The sequence below is a fragment of the Microcaecilia unicolor genome, chromosome 12 (genome assembly GCF_901765095.1).
Source record: "Microcaecilia unicolor chromosome 12, aMicUni1.1, whole genome shotgun sequence".
NCBI classification, from domain to species: domain Eukaryota; kingdom Metazoa; phylum Chordata; class Amphibia; order Gymnophiona; family Siphonopidae; genus Microcaecilia; species Microcaecilia unicolor.
The window spans coordinates 94,957,558-94,982,370 of NC_044042.1; the positions used below are offsets into that span (position 1 = coordinate 94,957,558).

At 46.7% G+C, this 24,813-nt stretch overlaps 1 protein-coding gene across 2 annotated transcripts in view; it reads right to left on the reverse strand.

Annotated features, from left to right (window-relative positions):
• The window catches only part of LOC115482188 (E3 ubiquitin-protein ligase RNF113A-like), a 76,486-nt gene that overhangs the window by 46,577 nt on the left and 5,096 nt on the right, over positions 1–24,813 (reverse strand). For both annotated transcript variants that reach the window (XM_030221786.1, XM_030221785.1), the window contains exon 2: positions 4,903–4,982. In XM_030221786.1, coding sequence (XP_030077646.1) covers positions 4,903–4,982 — 80 coding nt within the window. The remainder of the gene's footprint in view (positions 1–4,902; positions 4,983–24,813) is intronic.

A 24,813-nucleotide genomic window follows, 5' to 3' on the forward strand; every position in this document is an offset into this window, starting at 1 on the left:
AAACAGAGCTGCTGCATCACATGGAAGCGAAAAACAATCTTGGGCAGGAAGGAAGGCACTGTGCGAATAGTCACTCCTGCCTCAGTGAACTGCAGAAAAAGCTCTCGACATGAGAGTGCCTGGAGCTCGGAAACTCTTCTGGCTGAAGAGGTAGCCACCAAAGACTGCTTTCAACGTCAGGTCTTTCAGAGATGCCCTTGACAAGGGTTCAAAAGGCGGCTTCTGCAATGCTCTTAGCACCAGGTTGAGATTCCACACAGGCACCACTGAGTGCAGAGGAAGGTGCAGGTGATTAACTCCCTTGAGAAAGTGCACCACATCTGGCTGCGAAGCCAGGGAAGCACCCTTCAGGCGGCCCCTGAAGCAAGCCTGAGCCGCTACCTGAACTTTCAGGGAACTGAGCGACAGGCCTTTGTCCAGACCTTCTTGCAGGAACGCCAACACTGAAGAAATTGGAGCAGTGAAGGGAGAAAGTGAGCCTGCTTCACACCACGCTGCAAAGATACGCCAAACCCTGGTGTAAGCAGTAGAAGTAGAGCGCTTCCTCGCTCTCAGCATAGTGGCGATGACCTTGTCTGAGAAGTCCTTCTTTCTCAGACGCTGCCGCTCAATAGCCAGGCCGTAAGACCAAAGGGGGAGGGATCCTCCATCACCACGGGACCCTGATGTAACAGGCCCTGCTCCACTGGCAGCCGCAGAGGATCGCCGACTGAGAGCCTGATCAAGTCCGCATACTAGGGACGTCTGGGCCAATCCGGACCCACCAGGATTACCCTGCCGGGATGCTTTGCCACCCGGTCTAGCACCCTGCCCAACATGGGCCAGGGCGGGAACACATAGAGAAGCTCTTGTGTCGGCCACCGTTGGAGAAGAGCATCTACTCCCAGGGATCGAGGGTCCCGTCCTCTGCTGAAAAAGCGCGGCACTTGGCAATCGGCCGATGACGCCATCAGATCTAGGCTCGGCTGGCCCCAGCGCTTCGTGATGCCCAAGAACGCCTGAGCAGATAGCTGCCACTCTCCGGGCTCCAAGGTATGGCGACTGAGAAAGTCTGCCTTGACATTCATGACTCCGGCAATGTGGGCCGCTGACAGCTGTTCCAGGTTCGCTTCCGCCCACTGGCATAGATTCATGGCCTCCTTGGCTAGAGGGGCGCTCTTGGTACCTCCCTGGCGGTTGACATAGGCCACAGTCGTGGCATTGTCCGACAGGACCCGTACAGGCTTCAACACCAGTACCGGGATGAACTCCAACAACACCAACCGAATGGCTCTGAGTTCCAGGAGGTTGATAGACCACTTTGCCTCTGCAGGAGACCAGAGCCCCTGCGCTGTCCTTCCCAAGCAGTGGGCTCCCCAGCCCATCAAAGAGGCGTCTGTCGTGACGACAATCCACTCCGGGGTCACCAGAGGCATTCCTGCAGACAACTTGTCTGTCTGCGTCCACCAGCTCAGCGCCTTGCGCACTGCTGGGTCCAAGGGAAGGCGCACAGCATAATCCTCCGACATCGGAGTCCAGCGCAGCAGCAGAGATTGTTGTAGTGGTCTCATATGAGCCCTGGCCCAGGGCACCACTTCCATCGTGGCCGTCATAGAGCCCAACAGCTGCACGTAGTCCCAAGCCCGAATAGGAGAGGCTACTAGGAACTAGTCCACCTGAGCCTGAAACTTGACAATCCGATTGTCTGGCAGGAACACTCTTCCCACTTGGGTGTCGAATCGAACTCCCAGATACTCCAGGGACTGAGTCGGGCGCAGCTGGCTTTACTCCCAGTTGATGATCCACCCCAGGGAGCTCAAAAGAGCAACCACCCGGTTCACAGCTTTGCCGCACTCTGCATAAGAGGGGGCTTGGATCAACCAGTCGTCCAGATAAGGATGGACTTGAACTCCTTCCTTCCTCAGGAAGGCCGCGAAGACCACCATTACTTTGGAAAAGGTCCACAGAGCAGTAGCCAACCCGAACGGGAGGGCTCTGAACTGGAAGTGTCGGCCCATTACTGCAAAACGCAGAAAGCGTTGATGAGGAGGCCAGATGGGAATATGCAAGTACGCTTCCTTGATGTCCAAGGATGCCAGGAACTCTCCTGCCTTCACTGCCGCTATAACAGAGCGGAGGGTCTCCATGCGAAAGTGCCGAACTTTCAAGGCCCAATTGACCCCTTTGAGGTCGAGGATAGGCCGTACAGAACCTCCTTTCTTTGGAATCACAAAGAAAAAGGAGTAACATCCCTTGCCAAGCTGATTTTCTGGCACCGGAACGACCGCCCCCAGGCGGATCAGATTGTTCAAGGTCTGCTGCACTACCACAGCTTTGACCGGAGACTTGCAGGGAGAGAGTACAAACCCGTCTTTTAAGGGTCGGCAGAACTCTAGCTTGTAGCCGTCTCTGATGACTTCCAGCGCCCAAGCGTCTGAAGTTATTGTGGTCCACTCGCCCATAAACGAGGACAGCCGTCCTCCAATCTGCACTGGGGCGTGGACCAAGGCCCCGTCATTGGGTACGAGACCCTGGGGGAGGACCGGAGGGAGCACCTCCGGGACGGCGGTCTCTGCGAAAGGAATGCTGCTTGGGGGAGAAGTTCCTCTTGAAGGAAGAGGGGGCAGAGGAGCCCGACCTGCCCGGGCGGGTACCGACGGGTTTCCTGAAACCGTCCTCTGGAGGTACCAGGGCGAGTACTAGCCCGAGCCCTGACCTCTGGTAACTTCTTGCCCTTAGACGTGCCGAGATCGGTCACGATTTTGTCCAGCTCGACCCCAAAGAGCAGCTTGCCTTTAAAAGGCAATCTAGCCAGGCGGGATTTAGAGGCGTGGTCAGCAGACCAATGCTTCAGCCAAAGCCACCGCCGCGCAGAGATTGTCTGAGCCATGCCTTTCGCTGAGGCCCTCAAGACATCATACAGCAAGTCTGCCAAATAGGCAGAGCCCGATTCCAGGGCCGGCCAATCAGCCCTCAAGGAAAGATCCGAGGGGAAAGCCCGCTGCACCATAGTCAGGCACGCCCTGGCCACATAGGAGCCGCAAATTGAGGCCTGCAAACTTAAAGCAGCTGCCTCAAAGGACGACCTTAAGGCCGCCTCCAATCTTCTGTCTTGGGCGTCCTTTAGGGCCGTGCCACCTTCCACCGGCAACGCCGTTTTCTTAGTCACCGCAGTGATTAAAGAATCCACGGTAGGCCACAGATAGGCCTCACGTTCCCTTTCAGTCAAAGGATAGAGGCGGGACATAGCCCTAGCCACTTTAAGGCTCGCTTCCGGGACATCCCATTGAGCCGCAATTAAGGTGTGCATGGCATCATGCACGTGGAAGGTTCTAGGCGGGCGCTTCGTCCCCAGCATAATGGCAGAGCCAACAGGGGCTGAGGGAGAGACGTCCTCCGGAAAGAAAATCTTCAAAGTGTCCATGGCCTGTACCAACAGGTTGGACAAATCCTCTGAGCTAAAAAGCCGCGCTGCAGAGGGGTCATCCGCTCCATCCGAGCGGGGATCCGTCTCCTCCAAGGAATCCGCAAAGGACCGTTGGGAGACCTCAGATATGCTGCCCTCATCTACATCGGAGGAGACAAAGTCCTCCAAGGCCTGGGAATCAACCCGAGGGCGTTTACCTCTGGGAACCTCAACCTCTTTACCAGACGAGGGAGCAGGGGCAGCGTTTTGCATAAGGAAGGCCTGATGCAGCAGCAAAACAAACTCGGGGGAGAAACCCCCAAGACTGTGTACTTCTGCAGCCTGGGCAACAGCACTAGACGCACCCTCAACCGGCGCTCGCAAGAGCGGGGGAGAGACATGCTGCGCATCCAAAATGGTGTCCGGCGCGACACTCCGCGAAGGAGCCGCGCGGGAAGAACGGCGCTTAACTTTAGCCGCTTTTGTGCCGTCGCCCAAATTAAGGGCGTTCATGGCATTAATGTCTCCAACCTCAAGGGCGGCCCAAGAAGAAGCCGTCCGAGCCGCGTGGCCGGCCAAGATGGCGGAGGCGAGGAGCGGGGGATGGGCGTTTATGGCGGGAAAAATCGCCACGCCGGAGGAAGGACCGGGACATTCATCGGCCACGAAACTGTCACGCAACAAGGGCGAATCAGGCTTTAAGACCCCCGCATCCTCTCTAGAAGCGCCCAAGCGATCCGGGGAGCGACTCTTTACGCCCTCGCCCTCCGACGCCATATGCCACGTGGAGATAAATTGGGGAACCCCCTGCCCGCTATAAAAAGGTAAAAATTACCTGCTGTCCGCTCCGAGCTGTAACGACCTGGTGTCCCAGTGAGTAGCTGCAATAAACGTTTAAATAAACGTCGAAATAAACGCCTTTAAGGACGTTCAAAAATTTTTTTTTTTTTTTTTATCGGAGCCAGCGGGAGGGGGGAGAAAAGGAGGGACCTGGCGCCACCAGGTTTGCACTTGCTCAAAAGAGCCCTCAACCCCAGGCACTCAACAAAACCTAAAAATTAGGCTTGGAGGCCTAGCCAGAGCTGCTGCTGTGTGTGACCACCACCTGCTGCGATAGAGAACATACTGAGGAGTTTCCGGCAGCACATGACCACATATAGGGAGGCAAAAGGATTGCTCTCTATCTCCACCTGCTGGTAGATGGACACAACCCACCAGTCTATGGATTGATCAGCTTGATGATATGGAAAGATGGTTTTAAAATTAAAACTGGTCCAAAAGAAAGTATGTAAGGTTGCCAAAGCTTGGACCATGCTATCTGTTGTAGCACTGGTATGTGCTATTGCATTTATGAGACAGCTTCCTCACTTCTTACCCCTCCCCCCCTTGTCATGAAAAGGCAGAACATTTCTGATCCATAATGTGACACTACAGACAACTACAATCCTGAGGGTGCAGATTACACACTTACTGCCCCGTCCCCACTCCCACCTGCTAACATGCTCCCAACCACTTACGTGTTGTATCATTGGATTATGAACTGCCCGTTTCCGCTCTTTACGGACCACCGTGTTGGCCTCGCCCTCACTGCTGCTTCCTAACCAAAGGAAAAGAAGGGAACAAATTCCAGTTAAATCCAGTGATCACCATTTTCATTATTTAAAATTTAAAAAAAAAAAAAAAACTATTCTCTGCCTACTGTCACTATACTATTTAGAGATACTTGACTGAAAACATGAAACAAGTTTCTTCCTTTAAGGATACTTTTCGGCTCCCCTTCCTATGCACACAGAAGAATGGGATGGACCATGGCCTGACCCCAACTAACTTTTGTTTCTATATGTAAGGTTTTCAAATCTGGGACACCCCGGCAACTTTCTACCACAAAAAAATTATGTTCTTTTGTGATTGTTATTAGATTATACCTGAAAAGTATATTCTTTAAGTTGCTTAACACAAGATACAATAAATGCACTGCCAAGATTCAAACAGCACCAAGCTGACCTATGAAAGAAGCAGCACTGGAAATATTACATCAGGAGCTAGATCACCAGTAAATCTCCTACTGGACAAACAGAACAAAAAGGACTGTCGCTCAAAAGCGCATGGTTCGGGAAAAGATACCTCACAAACGGAGACTGATTCAAGATGGCGTCAGGTTAGGACGCGGTGATCCTACCTCGGATGGTCTTTTCTCAAACTTGTTTATTTTCTTCTCAACTATGCCCAAAAGGAAGGGGAAGACGAGGGGGGGTAAAAGCTTACCCTCCACGATACCTCCTCGAGGGCAAACTCCGATTACGGATTTCACCGTCTCTGTCGCTAATTTGGGCGCTCCATTAGCCGAGGCAGAGAGGAGCCTTGGCCAGGAGAGTGAATTATCACTCAGCCCACGAAGCCCGCGTTTGCCTCGTGTAGCAGGAAGTGACGCTGGAGGAAGTCCCGTCCAGCAGCCCGAACTCGAAGCTGCGGTCTTGGGGAAGGAGCACTCCTTCAACGCTGCGCTGCTCCCGCTGAGTTTTACCAGCGAAGATCCGAGCCAAACATCCACCCCCAGAAGTAGGGGTAACATGGATAACATCCAGGTGGAAGCCCGAACCGCACAGGAGATGGCGGACCGACAGCTGGGACCTGCACTGCAACTCCTACCCCTGGAGAAGCCACCTAAGGTGACGTTGGAGTCTTTGTGGGGGGCGATGGAATCTTTACATAAAATATGTTTAACTTTTGTTTCTAGCTCCCAAACTAATACTTTAAAGATAGAATCTCTTCAGACTAATTTGGCTTCTCAAGCTAGTAATTTAAAGCAATGTGAGATATCTATCTCTTCACTGAAAGAACAAGAGTGTAAACTGTTCCAAAATGCGGACTTGATGCACAGGAAGATTGAAAATTTAGAAAATGGGACTAGAAATTTAAACTTGAGGTTTTTGAACTTTCCCTTTGTTAAATACACCCCATTAAGAGATTTGTTCCATAAGCTGCTGAAGGAAATTTTCAATTATTCTGAGACAAACTTTCCCCCAATACAAAAACTTTATATGATACCTGCTCGAGAATCCAAGGAGAAAGATAAAGAGCCTATTGAAAACGTTTTGGAACACTTGGACGCATCGGCATTGCTTGAGCAATCACAAGAGGTGGTTGAGTATAGATCCACTTTGTTGGTATCTTTTGTCTTTTTGGCGGATAAAGAAGCTATCCTGAAGCAATATCTGAGACAAACCTCCTCTATGGTGTTTTTGGGGGAAAGATTTCAACTATTCCCAGATGTATCGAGAACCACACAGGAACGGAGGAAAAAATTCCTGATGATGAGACAAGAGACAGTACAGATGGGAGCTAAGTTTCAGCTTCAATTTCCTTGCAAATGCGTAGTTTTTTATGAAAATAAGACTTATCATTTCTTTGAGCCTTTGCAACTCCGTTCATTTTTAAATGCAAAGTCACCTAACCCGCCATAGGGACCCAACAGAGCGGACTTGATTTGTTTAATAGTGACAACCTGATGCCATACTTGTATTTTATTTATATATTTCTTTGTTAAATATCCTTATCCTCTTCTAAGGTTTTATTTCAGTCTCCCCATGTAGAGGACTATGATGATTAATAGTTTCCTATGGGATTTCTCCCAATTAATGATTATTGCTACTGATATTATTGTATTATTTCTTGACAAAGCTTTGCTTTGGTATGTAATTTAAAAGTTATAAATAAATAAATAAAATATCTCACAAACAGGGAAGATAGGGTTTCTGGATAGTGAGGTTGCACAACAGACCGTGGTAGGCCAGGTGCCCTTAAATACAACTAAAGATCAGACAAAAGATGGCAAATCAATAGTGTCAGGTACTAAGCATCAAGCAAATAGGAACAACAAACATACTCTGAAATGTCTATATGCAAATGCTAGGAGTCTAAGAAATAAGATGGGAGAGTTGGAATATATTGCACTAAATGAAAAATTGGATCTAATAGGCATTACTGAGACCTGGTGGAAGGAGGATAACCAGTGGGACACTGTCATACCGGGGTACAAAGTATATCGTAGTGATAGGGTGGACCAGACTGGTGGAGGGGTAGCATCAACATATATAAATGGCGAGTGTCGTACTCACTCGCAAATGCGCAGTAGAGACCCTCTCTGCCCCGCCCCCACGTCAATACGCGATGACGAGGACGGAACAGAGAGGGTCTCTACTGCGCATTTGCAAGGGACACCGCCGTCGCTAACGCTCCCCCCACCCGGAGTCGCCGCCACCACCCACCTTCCACCCAGTCGGGCCCTCGCTCCTCTATTGAAACAGCAAGGGCACGCAGCACACAGTTCTGCTGACCTGCCGTCGGCCTTCCTTCTTCTTCTCTGCCTGTGTCCCGCCCTCAACGACGTTACGTCACACGAGGGCGGGACACAGGCAGAGAAGAAGGAAGGCCACGGCAGCTCAGCAGTAGAGCTGTGTGCTGCGTGCCCTCGCTGTTTCAATAGCGGAGCGAGGGCCCGACCGGGTGGAAGGTGGGTGGCGACGGCTCCGGAGGGGGGGGGGACGAACTCGGAGGGGCAGCGGCGAAATCGACGGCAGGGTGGGGGGCCTTTCAACCCCCCCCCCCTCCTATACTAGCCAGTTTTTACGGGCTGAACGGCTAGTTGTATATTAACGAGAGCCTTGACTCAGATAGATTACAAATTCAGCAGGACACAAATCACACCTTTACGTAAGTACATAAGTAATGCCATACTGGGAAAAGACCAAGGGTCCATCGAGCCCAGCATCCTGTCCACGACAGCGGCCAATCCAGGCCAAGGGCACCTGGCAAGCTTCCCAAACGTACAAACATTCTATACATGTTATTCCTGGAATTGTGGATTTTTCCCAAGTCCATTTAGTAGCGGTTTATGGACTTGTCCTTTAGGAAACCGTCCAACCCCTTTTTAAACTCTGCTAAGCTAACCGCCTTCACCACTTTCTCCGGCAACGAATTCCAGAGTTTAATTATATGTTGGGTGAAGAAAAATTTCTCCGATTTGTTTTAAATTTACTACACTGTAGTTTCATCGCATGCCCCCTAGTCCTAGTATTTTTGGAAAGCGTGAACAGATGCTTCACATCCACTCATTATTTTATATACCTTTATCATGTCTCCCCTCCCCTTTGAATCATTGTGGGTTGAAATTCCATGTATAAAAGGGAAAAAAACAGTGATAGGGGTGTACTACCGTCCGCCTCGCCAGGATGAGCAGGTAGTCGCAGAAATGATAAAAGAAATCAGAGACGCGAACAAAATGGGCAATGTGATAATGGGTGACTTCAATTATCCAAATATAGACTGGGTAAATGTAACATCGGGACACGCTACAGAGGTACAATTCCTTGATGAAATCAAGGACAGCTTTATGGAGCAGCTGGTGCAGGAGCCGACGAGAGAAGGAAAAATTCTAGACTTGGTCCTTAGTGGAGCGCATGATCTGGTGAGGAACGTTATGGTACTGGGGCTGCTTGATAACAGTGATCATAATATGATCAGTTTTGATATTGACCTTGAAGTAACTGTACACATAAAGTCAAATACGTTAGCGTTTAACTTTAAAAAAGGAGACTATGATAAAATGAGAAGAACGGTAAAAAAAAAAAAAAAAAAAAAAAAAAAAAACTTAGGGGGGCAACTGAGAGAGTAAAAACTGTACAACAGGCGTGGACGCTGTTCAAAAATACCATCCTGGAGGCCCAGGCCATACATATTCTGCGAATTAGAAAAGAAAGACGGAAGTCCAAAAGACAGCCGGCCTGGTTGAAAAGTGAGGTGAAGGAAGCTATTAGGGCTAAAAGAAACGCCTTCAGAAAATGGAAGAAGGAACCGTCTGAAAATAACAAGAAGCAGCATAAGGAGTGTCAAAGCAAATGCAAGGCGCAGATAAAGAAGGCCAAGAGGGATTACGAAAAAAAGATAGCATTAGAGGCAAAAAAAAAAATAGTAAAAATTTTTTTCAGTATATTAAAAGCAGGAAGCCGGCAAAAGAATCGGTTGGTCCGCTGGATGACCGAGGGGTAAAAGGGGCGATCAAGGAAGACAAAGACGTAGCGGAGAGACTGAATGAATTCTTTGCTTCGGTCTTCACCGAGGAAGATTTGGGTGGGATACCGGTGTCGGAAATGGTATTTCAAGCGGACGAGTCGGAGAAACTTACTGACTTCACGGTAAACCTGGAGGACGTAATGGGGCAGTTCAGCAAACTGAAGCGTAGCAAATCTCCTGGACCGGATGGTATTCATCCTAGAGTACTGATAGAAGTAAAAAATGAGCTTGCGGAGCTACTGCTAGTCATATGCAACTTATCCTTAAAATCGAGCGTGGTACCGGAAGATTGGAGGGTGGCCAATGTAACACCGATTTTTAAAAAAGGCTCCAGGGGAGATCCGGGAAATTATAGACCGGTGAGTCTGACGTCAGTGCCGGGGAAAATGGTAGAGGCTATTATTAAAAACAAAATTACAGAGCACATCCGAGCACATGGATTACTGAGACCAAGTCAGCACGGCTTTTGTGTGGGGAAATCTTGCCTGACCAATTTACTTCAATTCTTTAAAAAAGTAAACAAACATGTGGACAAAGGGGAACCGGTTGATATTGTGTATCTGGATTTTCAAAAGGCGTTTGACAAGGTACCTCGTGAAAGGCTACAGAGGAAATTGGAGGGTCATAGGATAGGAGGAAATGTCCTATTGTGGATTAAAAACTGGTTGAAGGATAGGAAACACAGAGAGTGGGGTTAAATGGGCAGTATTCACAATGGAGAAGGGTAGTTAGTGGGGTTCCTCAGGGGTCTGTGCTAGGACCGCTGCTTTTTAATATATTTATAAATGATTTAGAGATGGGAGTAACTAGTGAGGTAATTAAATTTGCTGATGACACAAAGTTATTCAAAGTTGTTAAATCACGACAGGATTGTGAAAAATTACAAGAGGACCTTACGAGACTGGGAGACTGGGCGGCTAAATGGCAGATGATGTTTAATGTGAGCAAGTGCAAGGTGATGCATGTGGGAAAAAAGAACACGAATTATAGCTACATCATGCAAGGTTCTACGTTAGGAGTTACGGACCAAGAAAGGGATCTGGGTGTCGTCGTCAATAATACGCTGAAACCTTCTGCTCAGTGTGCTGCTGCGACTAGGAAAGCAAATAGAATGTTGGGTATTATTAGGAAAGGTATGGAAAACAGGTGTGAGGATGTTATAATGCCGTTGTATCGCTCCATGGTGCGACCGCACCTTGAGTACTGTGTTCAATTCTGGTCGCCGCATCTCAAGAAAGATATAGTAGAATTGGAAAAGATGCAGCGAAGGGCGACTAAAATGATAGCGGGGATGGGGCAACTTCCCTATGAAGAAAGATTAAGGAGGCTAGGGCTATTCAGCTTGGAGAAGAGACGGCTGAGGGGAGACATGATAGAGGTATATAAAATAATGAGTGGAGTGGAACAGGTGGCTGTGAAGCGTCTGTTCACGCTTTCCAAAAATACTAGGACTAGGGGGCATGTGATGAAACTAAAGTGTAGTAAATTTAAAACAAATCGGAGAAAATTTTTCTTCACCCAACGTATAATTAAACTCTGGAATTCGTTGCCAGAGAAAGTGGTGAAGGCGGTTAGCTTAGCAGAGTTTAAAAAGGGGTTGGACGGTTTCCTAAAGGACAAGTCCATAAACCGCTACTAAATGGACTTGGGAAAAATCCACAATTCCAGGAATAACATGTATAGAATGTTTGTACATTTGGGAAGCTTGCCAGATGCCCTTGGCCTTGATTAGCCGCTGTCGTGGACAGGATGCTGGGCTCGATGGACCCTTGGTCTTTTCCCAGTATGGCATTACTTATGTACTTATGACTACTACAGATCCCTACACTGAAATTACGTTCTAGCAGAATCATTCACAGGATATACACAGGATATCCAATAAGTTAGCATTTGACTTTCAAAAAGGAGACTATGATAAAATGAGAAGAACGGTGAAAAAAAACAAACAAAAAACTTAGAGAAGCGACTGTGAGGGTCAAAAATTTACATCAGGTGTGGATGCTGTTCAAAAATACCATCCTGGAATCCCAGGCCAAATATATTCTGTGTATTAAAAAAGGAGGGAGGAAGACCAAACGACAGCCGGCATGGTTAAAAAGTGAAGTGAAGGAAGCTATTAGAGCTAAAAGAAAATCCTTCAGAAAATGGAAGACGGAAACGACTGAAAATAATAAGAAACAGCAGAAGAAATGTCCAGTCAAATGCAAAGCGTTGATAAGGAAGGCAAAGAGGAACTTTCAGAAAAAGAGTGCATTAGAGGCAAAAACACATAGGAAGAATTTTTTTAGGTATATTAAAAGCAAGAAGCCATGGTATTACTGGGTTGGGTAGAGAGTTGGTTTCAACGCTAAAGGGTAATAGAGATAGTAAGCATTACCATAAACGGGAGGGATATGACTGGGGTGTCCCTCCTGTTCTTATTGTGTGTTAACTGTGCGTAGACTCAAGTCTCAAGCTTATGAGCAATGGTGAAAATTGTTTCTTGGAATGATGGGGGAATTAGCTCGCCCATAAAACGTTCAAAGATCCTGTAATATTTACATAGACAAAAAGTAGACTTAGGTGCATCTCCTGCAGTAAGGCTAAGTCAAACAGAGCACACCAAACTCAAGTCATGGTGGGTGGGAGACTGTGTGGCGGCCCATGAGCAGGGGAAAATGGGGGGAGTGGTGGTCCTAATTAAAAAAGGGTTGGTCTCGGCAGTTACTCCCCTGTTTATAGATCCTGCGGTGAGATATGTAATATTAGAGGCGCAGGTTGATTGGCAGAAAGTGCTTATTTGTAATTTGTATGCCCCCAACAGCTATGATCGGAGCTTTTACCAGCGAATAGTTAATTTTCTGATGCAGCACCCACATGAAACTTTAGTGGTTGGTGGGGATTTTAATGCAGTATGGGATCCTCTTCTAGACAAATTGGTACCAGGGAACGTAGCTTCCTACCATCTCAATAAGGGCTTGTTGCATAGTGGATGTATGGCGGGTGTTACACCCTCCAGAAAAAGATTACACTCATCTCTCGTGTGCACATTCTACCCGATCGCATATAGATTATCTGTTAGTGTCTTGTCAGATGTTTGGTGGGATTGTTAAAGCAGAGATAGGGCCCTACATCATCTCGGATCATGCCTGAGTTTCACTGGAATAGTTGATGATCGCATGATAAGCAATACAAAAGCTGGATGTTTCCTTTAGAATTCTACAAGGACCAGATACTCTAGGGGTGGCTCCACAGTTGCTGGGAATCCTATAAGATTAATAGTAGAGAGCATCAAGTGGACCCCATTCTGTATTGGGAAGCAGCGAAAGCTGTACTCAGGGAGGAAATTATAAGTCATGCTCATTTTGTTAAAGTCTCTCGCGACAGAGAGACTATGAGGCTGAGCAGGCAGGCGCGTCAACGCTTTGGCCTCACGATGCGGGTCACAAACAACAGGTGATAGAAATACAAGTTGCCTTAGATGAGCTCTTAAATCGGAGGATTGGAGGGCAATTAAATCCCAAACGTACTTTCGCTATATGTTATATAAGCATGGTAACAATGTGGCGCGGTTAATTCATCCCCCCAGAAAATTCTAATGATTAGACAGGAGGGAGGAAGTTACTCTCACTCTGATGAAGCAATTTGTGGAGTATTTCAGGCCTTTTATAGGGACTTGTATGCCCCTCCACCAGAGATGGGGCTGCCGAGTCAACTATATCTCGAGAACATCAGTTTGCCCAGGCTTAAGTAGCTGGAATTGGATCGCCTTAATGAACCGATCGGTGAGGAGGAGGTGTCTTTGGTGGTAGCTCGCAGCCCGTTGGCAAAAGTACCAGTGCCAGATGGTCTGCGGGCTGAATTTTATCAACTATTGAGTGAGGATATCATACCCGATCTTACAGGTTTTTTTTAATGCACTGATAGACTCAAAATCCTTGCCCTCAGCAATCAACCAGGCGCAAATCATTGTTCTGCTTAAACCCTGGAAACACCCATAAGAGCCAACCTCGTATCGCCCCATTTCTCTTTTGAACTATGATGCCAAGCTACTAGCGAAGGTTCTTGCTAACAGACTGACACGTGTGCTACATGAGTCCCAGGTTGGTTTTGTGGGTGGCAGGTCGGTGGCAAAGAACCTACGGAAGATACTGACCACCCTGGAATTTGGCCATCGATATAGGTTACCATTGTTGTTAGTAAGCTTCGACGTGGAAAAGGCCTGATTTATCTCAGCAATTCAGGCTCTATATTCGAATCCCAGTGCGACAATTTTGGTTAATGGGATGGAATCTCAGAGTTTTCCTATTTTAAGAGGAAGGCGACAGGGTCGTCCCCTCTCGCCACTCCTTTTTATTTTGTCTCTGGACCCTCTCATTAGAGACATTATGGGAAACCCCTTGATCAAGGGAATCCAGATAGGCTCAGATAATTTTAAGGTTGCAGCGTTCGCGGATGACCTGTTGGTACATCTTACGGACCTGAGGGGATCCTTAGAGGCCCTCCTGGAAGCGTTTCGGGAATATGGAGCCTACGCAGGGTTTCGTATCAACTTAACTAAATCAGAAGTGTTGGCCTCATCATCAGCCTCTGGCATTGCTCTGGGCCCAGACTTCCCTCTACGATGGGCGAATACCTCTTTCAAATACTTGGGTATTTGGCTCACAATGAAGATTTCATCCCTGTATCGACTTAATGTCTCGGCCCTGTTACAGGATACAAAAAAAATAACTGGATGGTTGGATGGGCCTCCCATTGATGTTGGTGGGCAGGGTAAACTTAATAAAGATGGTTGTATTCCCAAGATGGCTATATATCCTGCAGACGTTACCCCTTCGGCTACTGCAGAAGGATCAGAAGTTGGTGAACAGGCTGTTTAGTCGTTTCTGCTGGGCCTGCAAAAAGCCAAAAATTGCTCGAGGTAATGAAAGGCAGCTGGAATCGGGGGGGGGGGGGGGGGGGGGGGGTTGGGTTTCCTAACTTGCTTCTTTATAACCAGGCATGTCTCCTTCGCCACCTAGAGGACTGGTTTCGACAGAAGCAAAAGTATACACCTATAGACTTAGAAGTATTTTTACCCCTTACAATTTCTTCTCATTGCTACATATCACGTCTGGTCAAGTACCGAGACATTTACAGGGAAGTGTGCTGCTCAGACCTTTAAGGGAGGCCTGGCATGGTGGGTGCAGCAGTTGGGGGGCAGACCGGTGGTCTACGACCAAATATCGATTAGAGGCAATATTGCCTTTGAGGCCGGAATGGATAACCCGACTTTTCTTATCTGGGAGAGGAAGGGTCTCTCCACACTTGAGCATTTGTTGAAAGAGGATGGGGAATTTATTATGTTTGAGGATATACAGGAGCGGGTGAGTCCCACATAGGGGAATTGATTCGCATATGCGCAAGTTAAACACTATGTAAGGTTAAAAAGTGACATAAGAGGAAGTGACGTCATCACTGGGAGTTGGCCGCATGAAAGAGAAGCTCCGGAGGTGCTTCGATATTAAATAAGATCTCACCTGAGAAATTAAGGAAAATCGCGTCACCGAAGCTCCAGCTAAGGTCCGGCAGCATGACGACCCGAAAAAAGTTGGAGAAATACCACTTCAAAGCGGACAAAACAGAGGCGGAAGCGGCGCTAGAGAAGACAGCGGGGAAGCGCGGAGCCAAAATGGCGGCGGATGTCTCGGACTCGGAGCTGGAGCACGAAGAGCGCTCGGAGAGCGAAATGGAGCTCACTAAGAGGGATGTTGCCAAATGGTTTCAGGAATTGAAGACGGAGGTTGTAACCTCAAAAAAAAGAAATTCAAGCTGCTGTTGCTGAATTGCGTGGAGAAATTCAAGAGATAGGAAACAGAGTGGCCCTAAATGAGGAAAATATAGAGGCAATGGGAGAGGAGCTACAAATTGTGCAAGCTACCCTTAAAGAGGAAAAACGAATTAGAATGGAGTTGGAACTGAAGATGGAAGATCTTGAGAACAGATCGCAGAGAGGTAATTTGAGATTCAAAGGGATCCCTGAGGAGGATCAATTTGGGGACTGTGTAAAAGTAATTCAGGAATTGTGTGCATTCATCTCAACTTCGGGGGAGAACTCCCAATCAGAGCATAGACTGGATACTGTGCAGCTTGATAGGGCGCACAGGAGTCTTGGTCCTCGGAGAGGAGATGCACCCAGAGACATCATAGTATGTTTTCACGAGTTTCAAGCAAAGGAATTGATTTGGAAAAAAGCAAGAGGCATGGGGGACATAGCATGGAAGAACTGTAGTGTTAAAGTTTTTCAAGATTTGGCGCAGGCGACTTTGACAAGAAGAAGAGACTTTAAAATGGTGACAACCTATCTGCAGCAGAAGGGTTTAAGGTACAGATGGCTTTACCCATTTGGCCTGCAATTCACAATGGGCAATCAATCCAAAAAATGTCAGACCACGGAGGGAGCGTGGAAAGCATTGCTGGACCTGGGGTGTAAAGATCTTCCGGCAGAGGGACAGAGGCCGAAAGGAGAGACTTCGGGCTCCGGGATCAGGTCGCAATCGGGATGGACAACAGTTAGAAGAGGCAGGAGATGAACATCACTACCCAGTACAGTTAAGCCCAGCGCAAGGAGATCAAACTTGACTGTAATGGACAAAATGGGGGGGGGGGGGGGATGAGCTGTTGAAGTGGTTAAGGGACTGTTAGGGCTCAAATAGAGGAAATGTTGTGGAAAGGGTGAGCGCATGAAAGGTGGATGTTTGGATGGGAGAGATTGAATGGGATAAGAGGGAACACAGTGGCACCCGGTAGTTGACACACTTCCTTCAAGAACTAACTGGCAGGACGGGAGGGAGGCCGGTTGAAGACAGGGAAGGGGGGGAGTGGGGAGGGGGTTAGGATGGATTCATGGAATGTTAATGGCTTAAACAACCCAGGGAAAAGAAGTATTATTTTTAATGAACTCAGGCGTTTAAAGTGGGACATTATTATGCTCCAGGAAACACACATACAAAAGAAAGATCAAAGGTTGCTGCAACATAAGAATTTTGGAAACTATTATGCACTGGCAGACCCACGGGGAGGCAAAATGGGGGGTCTGGCTACATACATTAGGGAGGGGGTTCCATTTCACAAGGAAGATATGTACACAGAGGCACAGGGGAGATGCATGGCGATAAAAGGGAAACTATATAATCAGACTGTAACAATTATAAATCTATATGCTCCCAACACAGGGCAGGGACAATTTTTTGAATCTCTTCGAGAAGAATTAGCACAGTTCGCAGCAGGCAGGGTAATAATGGGAGGAGATTTTAATATGACCTGGGCAGGGCTGGATCATTCCAAGGGTGAAGGAGGTAATCTCCAGCCACATAGAAGTAAGCTAAAGGCTTTAGTCAAGGAGTTGGATCTCCTTGATGCCTGGAGGCTGCAACATCCTAGGCAACAAACATTTTCATTCTATTCGCACGCACAACAGACCTACACAAGAATTGATATGCTCTGGGTTAGCCGCTCCCTATGGGAAAGGGTAGGAGAAACAGAAGTAGAGAGCATTCATGCTTCTGACCATGCCCCGGTTTGGATCACGTTCTCGGATCTAGGGCAAGAAAGGAAATCTACCTATTGGAGGTTGAATGAATCATTAATAGGGAATGATAAGATCTGTACAGAGATCCGGGGGGCCATAAAAGAATATATGGAATTTAATCATACGGGTGAGGTGTCTGATGGGAGCTTGTGGGACGCTCTTAAAGTGGTTATAAGGGGACGCCTCATCAAAAATGGAGCGATCCGGAAGCGGGAGCGTGAATCTAGGGAATTGGAGATTAGAGAAAGATTAGCACAATTAGAGGCGGAACATCAGGAGGGAAGGAATCTAGAGGTCTTGCAAAGTTTATTAGAATGTAGGGCTGAATTACAAAAACTGCAGGTGGAAAAAATGGAATTTCAAAGGCATCTCATGCAACAGAAATTCTTTGAATTTAGTAATAAATCGAGTACTATGCTAGCCCGCTTTCTTAAGCAACGTCAGGTTAATAGTACAATATCGATGATTAAGGGACAGGGAGGGATTCCTCTGTACAGTGACAGGGCTATACGTGACCAATTTGTGCAATACTACACGACTTTGTATGCGAGAGGGGCAGAGGTTTCCAGAGGGGAAATACAACAATATTTGCAGGAGTTGGGACTCCAGCAGTTATCAGGATCACAAAGGGAGATGTTAGAGCAAACCATAAACCATAAAGAAGTGTTTGAAGTAATTAAAAATTTAAAAGGGGGTAAGGCTCCGGGACTCGATGGGTACACGGCCAAATTTTATTTATTTATTTTTTTCCAATTCTTTTTTAATGGTATAGATTTATCTTACATTACAAGAAGAGAAACAATAAAACAACATTACACAAAATGTCTGGTCTACTTATCTAACATCTGATATTATCCCTATACCTTCCCATTCCGACCTCCCCCTCGACCCTCCCCCCCCCCCGTATCATGGTGGTGCTTCTTGCTGTTCCTTAAATTGTTCATAAGACTGCCATAATTTACCAAAGGGACCCACTCGCCCTCTTCTGATAGCTGTCAATTTGGCCATTTGATACAGAATATCCACTCTCTGCCATACTTTTTGCATATCCGGCGATTGCTGTTTTTTCCAGTTTCTTGCTATAGCAATTTTAGCCGCGACCAGGTATTGCGTCGCCAGCCTATGCTGCAGCCCCGTCGTTGATATCAGCTTGATATGAAGTAAACAGTTTTCGGGCTTGCATGGGAAGGGTTGTTGAATCACTTTAGTAATCATTGAGGTAATTGCCTTCCAGTATTCTATTATTTTGGGGCACTCCCACCAGATGTGCATGAATGATCCCTTCTCTCCACAGTTTCGCCAGCAGTCTGCCGATACCTCTGGATATATGCGATGCAGTCTCTCTGGCGTATAATACCACCAGTAGTATATCTTATATCCATTCTCAATTGCACTCTGAGCCAGAGATGGTTTAAAGAGATAACGATATCCCCTCTTCCAGCAGTCTTTAGTTATTGTGGTTTGTAATGCTGTTTCCCATCTATTCACATACATTTCTTGGGGGTCAGTATGACTTAACAAAGCTAGATAAAGACGTGATATACTTCCTCTACCCCCACCCTTCCCTAATGCAATTTCCAGAGATGTCTCCCCCAATTCCAATTCCTCACGTGCCTTGCTAAGGATATAGTTACGGATACAACAGTAAAATACTTGATCTCTGGCTTGCAGCCCATATTCCTCCTGCAGTATTGGAAAGTCTACCATTTTGTCCTCATCCCATAATTGACCCAAAGTGTAGAGCCCTGCGCGTGCCCAATGTTTGTAGCTAATTTCTGTCCCTCCAAGCGGAAACCCCGGGGCCCTACCTATTCCTGTCTTGTGAAAGTATATTCTTTCAGGAAACCAGTTCCTCCTAATTTGATGCCAAGTGGTCAAAATGTGCCTAATTCCTATGGGAGCCCTTCTACCTATATTCCTAAGATCCTTGTCCAATGACCACATAATATCCCCTATTTCTCTCATTCCCAACCAAGCTCTTTCCCAGTGCAGCCATTTTTTGTTAACAGCCGGGTGCCAATCGGCTAGAATTCGTAATTGGGCTGCCTGATAGTATAAGAGAAAATTTGGCACTCCCATCCCTCCTCTCTCTTTTGGTTGGTACATAATATTGCGTTTCACCCTTGGTGGTCTCTTTCGCCAAATGAAGGCAAACATTTTCCTGTTTAAATGTATAAAGAAGCTTCGAGGGATAGGGATGGGTAGTGCCATAAAAAGGTATAGGATCTTTGGCAATATGATCATTTTTATCGCATTAATACGTCCAGGATATATTTAGGCCTTCCCATCTATCCAGTTCACCAAATAGTTCTCTCACTTTTTGAGGATAATTGGCCTCATATAGCTCCTCCAACTTAGGAGTTACCTGAATCCCGAGATATCTTATAGATTTAGTGGCCCATATAAAAGGGAGTTCAGTTTTGAGCCGTACTACCTCCTGCTTAGGAACTGTGAGATTTAATATCTCTGTTTTATTAATATTTACCTTAAAGCCCGATTGTGCCCCATATTGTTTCATTATCTCTATGGCCTGCTTTATGGAAGATTCTGGGCTTGTTAGCGTCAAAAGGATGTCATCTGCAAATAACATCAGTTTATGTTCCCTTTTCCCACGCACTATCCCCTTAACTCCTTCCTCCCTTCTGATATTACATGCCAGTGGCTCCATTGTCAGTGCGAACAGTAATGGTGATACTGCACAGCCTTGTCTAGTACCTCTCTTCAGATGTATTGGTTCAGAGTAAGAGCCATTGACTTTCAGGATCGCCAGGGGAGCCTGATATAGGAGCTGTAGCCATTTCAGATATCTCCCCCCCACACCGATCTTATCCAGGGTCGCAAAGAGGAAAGGCCATTCTACTCGGTCGAACGCCTTTTCCGCGTCGACCGAGAGAACAACTGCTGGCACCTGTTCATCCCTGACCTGCTGAATGAGATGTTGTAAGCACCTAGTGTTATCAAATGCCTGACGCCCTGCAATAAAGCCCACCTGATCCTCATGTACCAATCTGGGCATCATCACCTGTAGTCTACTAGCTAGTATTTTTGTGAATATTTTATAGTCCACATTTAGTAGGGAGATAGGTCTATATGACCCACATTCTTGAGGGTCCTTCCCAGGCTTAAGTAACAGGGTGATCGCCGCCAGCCGCCACGTATAGGGCAACTCTTGTGCCTGATCATACGCAAGAAAAAGCCTCAACAAAAGTGGCGCCAACAGTGAGGCAAATAGCTTATAAAATCTGGCGGGATACCCATCTGGCCCTGGAGCTTTGGCATGTGGCAAATTCTTAATTGCTTCCTTTATCTCATCTATTCCTATGGGCTCCGATAGTCTCTCTCTTTCTCCCTGCGTTAATTGCGGTAGCTCTACCCCCTGTAGGTAGGTATTTATCTCCCCGACTGTAGCGTCCACCTCTGATTTATAAAGGCTTGTGTAAAAATCATGAAGTGTTTCTTGTATATCCCCCGTTTCCGTGACTGCCTGGCCTTGCTGTGTTTTGATACTATGGATATGGTTTCGTGTCATCTGCTTTTTCAGCTTGTTCGCTAACAGTCTACTTGCTTTATCCCCCAGCTCATATTGCTCCTGTTGAACTTGTTGTAATTGACTCGCCACTTCTGCCATTTGCAACTCATTAAGCTGCATTTTATATTTATGAAGCTCATTCTGGAGATTTATATCCTCAGGGTTCGCCTTATGTTGCTGTTCTATTTGCGCTATCCCCTCTCTAAGTTCTCTCTCCTTGGCTGCTTTGTTTTTATTTAAGTGGGCCCTGAGGGAGATTAGCTGCCCTCTCAATACCACCTTTAACCCCTCCCAAAGGCTCTCTGGGTGGACATCTTCCACGTCATTAAACTCAATGTAATCTTTTATGTATTGTTCTACCTTTCCCACATTTTCGGGGTCATGTAAGAGAGCTTCATCCAGCCTCCAGTACCTTCTGCCTCCCTCTGCATTTCCATTCCCAAGAGTCAGCCGGACTGGAGCATGGTCAGACCAAGTGCGAATGCCTATTGTTATTTTTTGTACAGCTCTAGCCATCATCCCATCCCCAAGCCAGAGATCAATTCTCGAGTATGAATTATGCGATGCTGAATAATATGTATAATCTTTTTCCTGCATGTGCGATACCCTCCATAAATCTATTAGGCCCCACCTCTGCATAAAACTGGAAATCATTTCTCTGTCTTTTCTAGCATATCCAGCCTGCCCTTTTGAATTATCCATCACCGGGTTCAGTGTCAGGTTAAAATCCCCACCCATTAATAATTGGCCTTGCATGTTTTCTTGCAACACTTTTTCAATTTCTTCTATAAATTTACCTTGCCCTTCATTGGGTGCATACACTGTCATAAATGTATATTGAGTATTATAAAGTGAGGCTATCACCATAAGATATCTGCCTCCCTTATCTTCTATTGTTTTAATAATGCGCCATGGCAGTTTGTCTGAAAAGGCTACCAATACTCCTCCCTTTTTATGATGCTGCCTGTTCGCAGCGTGGAGCATTACTGGGTATCTTTTGTGGGCTATCATTTTCTCATGACATTTTTTTAAATGCGTTTCTTGTAACATAATTACATCACCTTTCATTTTTAACAGTTCGGTAAACATACGCTTACGCTTAATTGGTGAGTTGAGGCCCTTAACATTCCAAGTCACACAGTGAAACATATTATATATTGCTTTCCCCTATGATCTAGCCTAGTCAGCAACCACCAGATACTCCCATCTTGCCCCCCTCCCTTCCCTCCCCCCCTTCCCCCCCTTTCACACAAAAGACATGTCCCATTCACCTCTGGATACATGCCTCTAGCTGAGAGGAGCAACGTCATCTCCCGTCTCTCAGCTCGCTCTAGTGACTTCTCCTTCCCCTCCTATTGATATAGTTCTTTGCCATCCTGTTCCAGTGTTCAATCATATGACTCCTCTCCAATCTGTCTATTGTCCATATCATTTTCCCGTTCGTGAATGTGCTTGCTTGCCCGATATTTGTCGTCGGAGGCGTCCACGGCCTTGCGATACCCTTTGCCATTTGGGTTTTGGGGGGCAGACTACCGTTCCTTGCTCATCTTGTGGAGGATCTTCTGTAGTCTCCCTTCGCTTCAGATATTCCTGCGCTTCTTCTATTGACGCCACTCTCCTTTGCTTTCCCTCTTGAAAAAAGGTTAGGGCAAATGGATATTGCCATTTATATGACACTCCTTCCTCTCTCAACTGCGCCGTCAACGGACGGAGTTCTCCCCGTCGTTTAAGGGTCAAAGCTGATAAGTCCTGGTATAATTCAATCGGGTAGCTCTCCCAAGTTATAGGGGCCGCCCCTCTTGCCTTCTTCATCACTGCTTCTTTCACTGTGAATTTTGTAAAACACGCCACTATATCCTTCGGCTGATTCTGTTTCCGCATACCCAGTGCCCTATGGGCACGTTCAATGCTGATTGTTGTTTTATCATAGCATTCAGACTCTTTAGATAATAATTGCGCTGCAATGGATCTCACCACCTCTTCACAATTGTTAAATTCGGGCGCCTCAGGTACCCCCCGAATTCTTATATTGGAGCGTCTGCTCCTATTCTCTAAGTCCTCAACTTTGTCTAGGAGGTACCTAGCTTCACTTTTCCTCTCCTCCAGTTGTTGCTCCATAGCTTTCATCGCCTCTCCCTGCTCCTCTTGATCATTTTCTATCTCCAGGACTCGATTTCCTAGCTCAGTTATTTCACCTCGTAGCTCCGCGCTCAACTGGGCAAAGTCCCTTCGCACTTCTTTGAGGTCCGTTTTAATCTCTTGAAACCATGAGCAGAGCTTCGCCGAAATCTCTGGTTCTACCTCCATTCTTTCATTTGGGGGCTCATCGCGTGCTCGTTCTGCATTTTCATGCTCCCCTCTCGTGCTATGAGCGCCATTTTGTTCCGTTCTCCCTTTCTGTTGTTGATATGAGAACGCTGCTAGGTCCGGCAATTTTGCCTTCGCTTGCGACATCATTTGATTTCGTTCTTTTTCACCAGTCCGTTGCTATGCTTTTCAGCCAATTTGCGGGGTAAGGATCGCTACTTAAATGCTTTTTTTTAATGCTGATCAACGGGAGCTTCGTTTTCACTGCTCCATTCTGTAGCGTGACGTCACTTCCTCCCACGGCCAAATTTTATAAGGTCTTTTCCAAGGAACTGGTGCCTGTCCTATGTAGAGTAGGTAACAGTGGTTTGACAGGCGGATCTTTCCCACCTAGTATGCATGAGGCGGGGATATCGGTTCTGTTAAAGCCGGGGCGTGATCCAGGAGTGTGTGGCTCATATAGACCGATATCCCTGATAAACGTGGATATTAAGATTTTAGCCAAGATAATGGCCAATAGGCTGGGGATAGTGCTGCCGTATTTGATAAATGAAGATCAATCTGGTTTCGTGCCCAAGAGACAGGTGGTAGATAATATAAGGAGATCATTACATATCCTATGGGGTACTCAACAAAGCGAAGAGCCGCTGGCTTTTTTGACAACGGATGCCGAGAAGGCATTCGACAGGGTGGAGTGGAACTATTTATGGGAGGTGATGAGTGAAATGGGATTTGGGGAGAGATTTGTGGGATGGTTACAGTGCCTATATAAATCACCGGTAGCCAGAATAAAAGTGAATGGGGGTTACACAGGACAGTTCACGATTCAAAGGGGGACACGGCAAGGTTGCCCTCTCTCCCCATTATTGTTTGCGATCTCCATTGAACCCCTGGCACAGCGGGTGCGAAACCTAGCAGATATTAAAGGGGCGAGGATAGGGGATACGGAGCATAAAATAGCATTATTTGCAGATGATGTCTTGTTTTATGTTGGGTATCCACTATTGACACTGCCTATTATTAAACGGGAACTGGATAGATATGGGGGGATGTCTGGCTTTAAAGTTAATTACGATAAATCTGAATTGATGGGGGTGACTCTCTCAGACAGCGAGGTAAATAGTTTGCTGGAGTCCTACTCATTTAAAAAAGCGGTAGGACATTTTCGGTATTTGGGAATTCAGATTCCGAGGGATTTATCTCAATTATACTTATTGAATTATATCCCACTGTTTAGAGAATTAAGGAGAGATCTAAGTAAATGGAAGCATGGCTGGCTGTCATGGTGGGGCAGGATAGCAGCAATAAAAATGAATCTGCTCCCTCGGCTATTATTCTTCTTTCAAACCTTGCCAATCTCAGTCCCTAAGGGAGAGATATCTAGATTACAATCTGAAATATTCCGGTTCATTTGGGGAGGGAAGGGGGCCAGACTTTCCAGGAAGATTATGTGGAGAGCAGTGGATCTAGGGGGTAGAGGTATTCCCAATTTACAATGGTATTACGGGGCGGCCCAATTAAAATTTATGACGGAGTGGAATAGGGGGGATGAGACAGCATTAACAAGGTTGGAACAGCATTTTGTGAAGGGATATTCTCTAAAGGGAGTATTATGGGCTTCCATACCCACTAAAACTTATAAACTTATAACGAGGAATCCATTCATCATTCACTTGTTAAAGATATGGGGGTCACAAAGGGATAAATTAAGAGGAACGAGAATATTATCCACCAATGCATTAATTACTCAGGAGCCCAGCTTTCAGGCGGGAAGACAGGGTAGGGGATTTGCAGGGTGGGCACGCAGGGGATTGGTCAAATTTAGTGATTTATTAGATTCAGGGGAAATTAGACCCTTTGAGGAACTACAGGAAACATACGGACTAACACAGACAGATATGTTTGCCTACTTGCAGGTTAAACACTTTGTCGGTAAGCAGGGATGGGGTAGTCCTGCAATGGAGAAGGCGG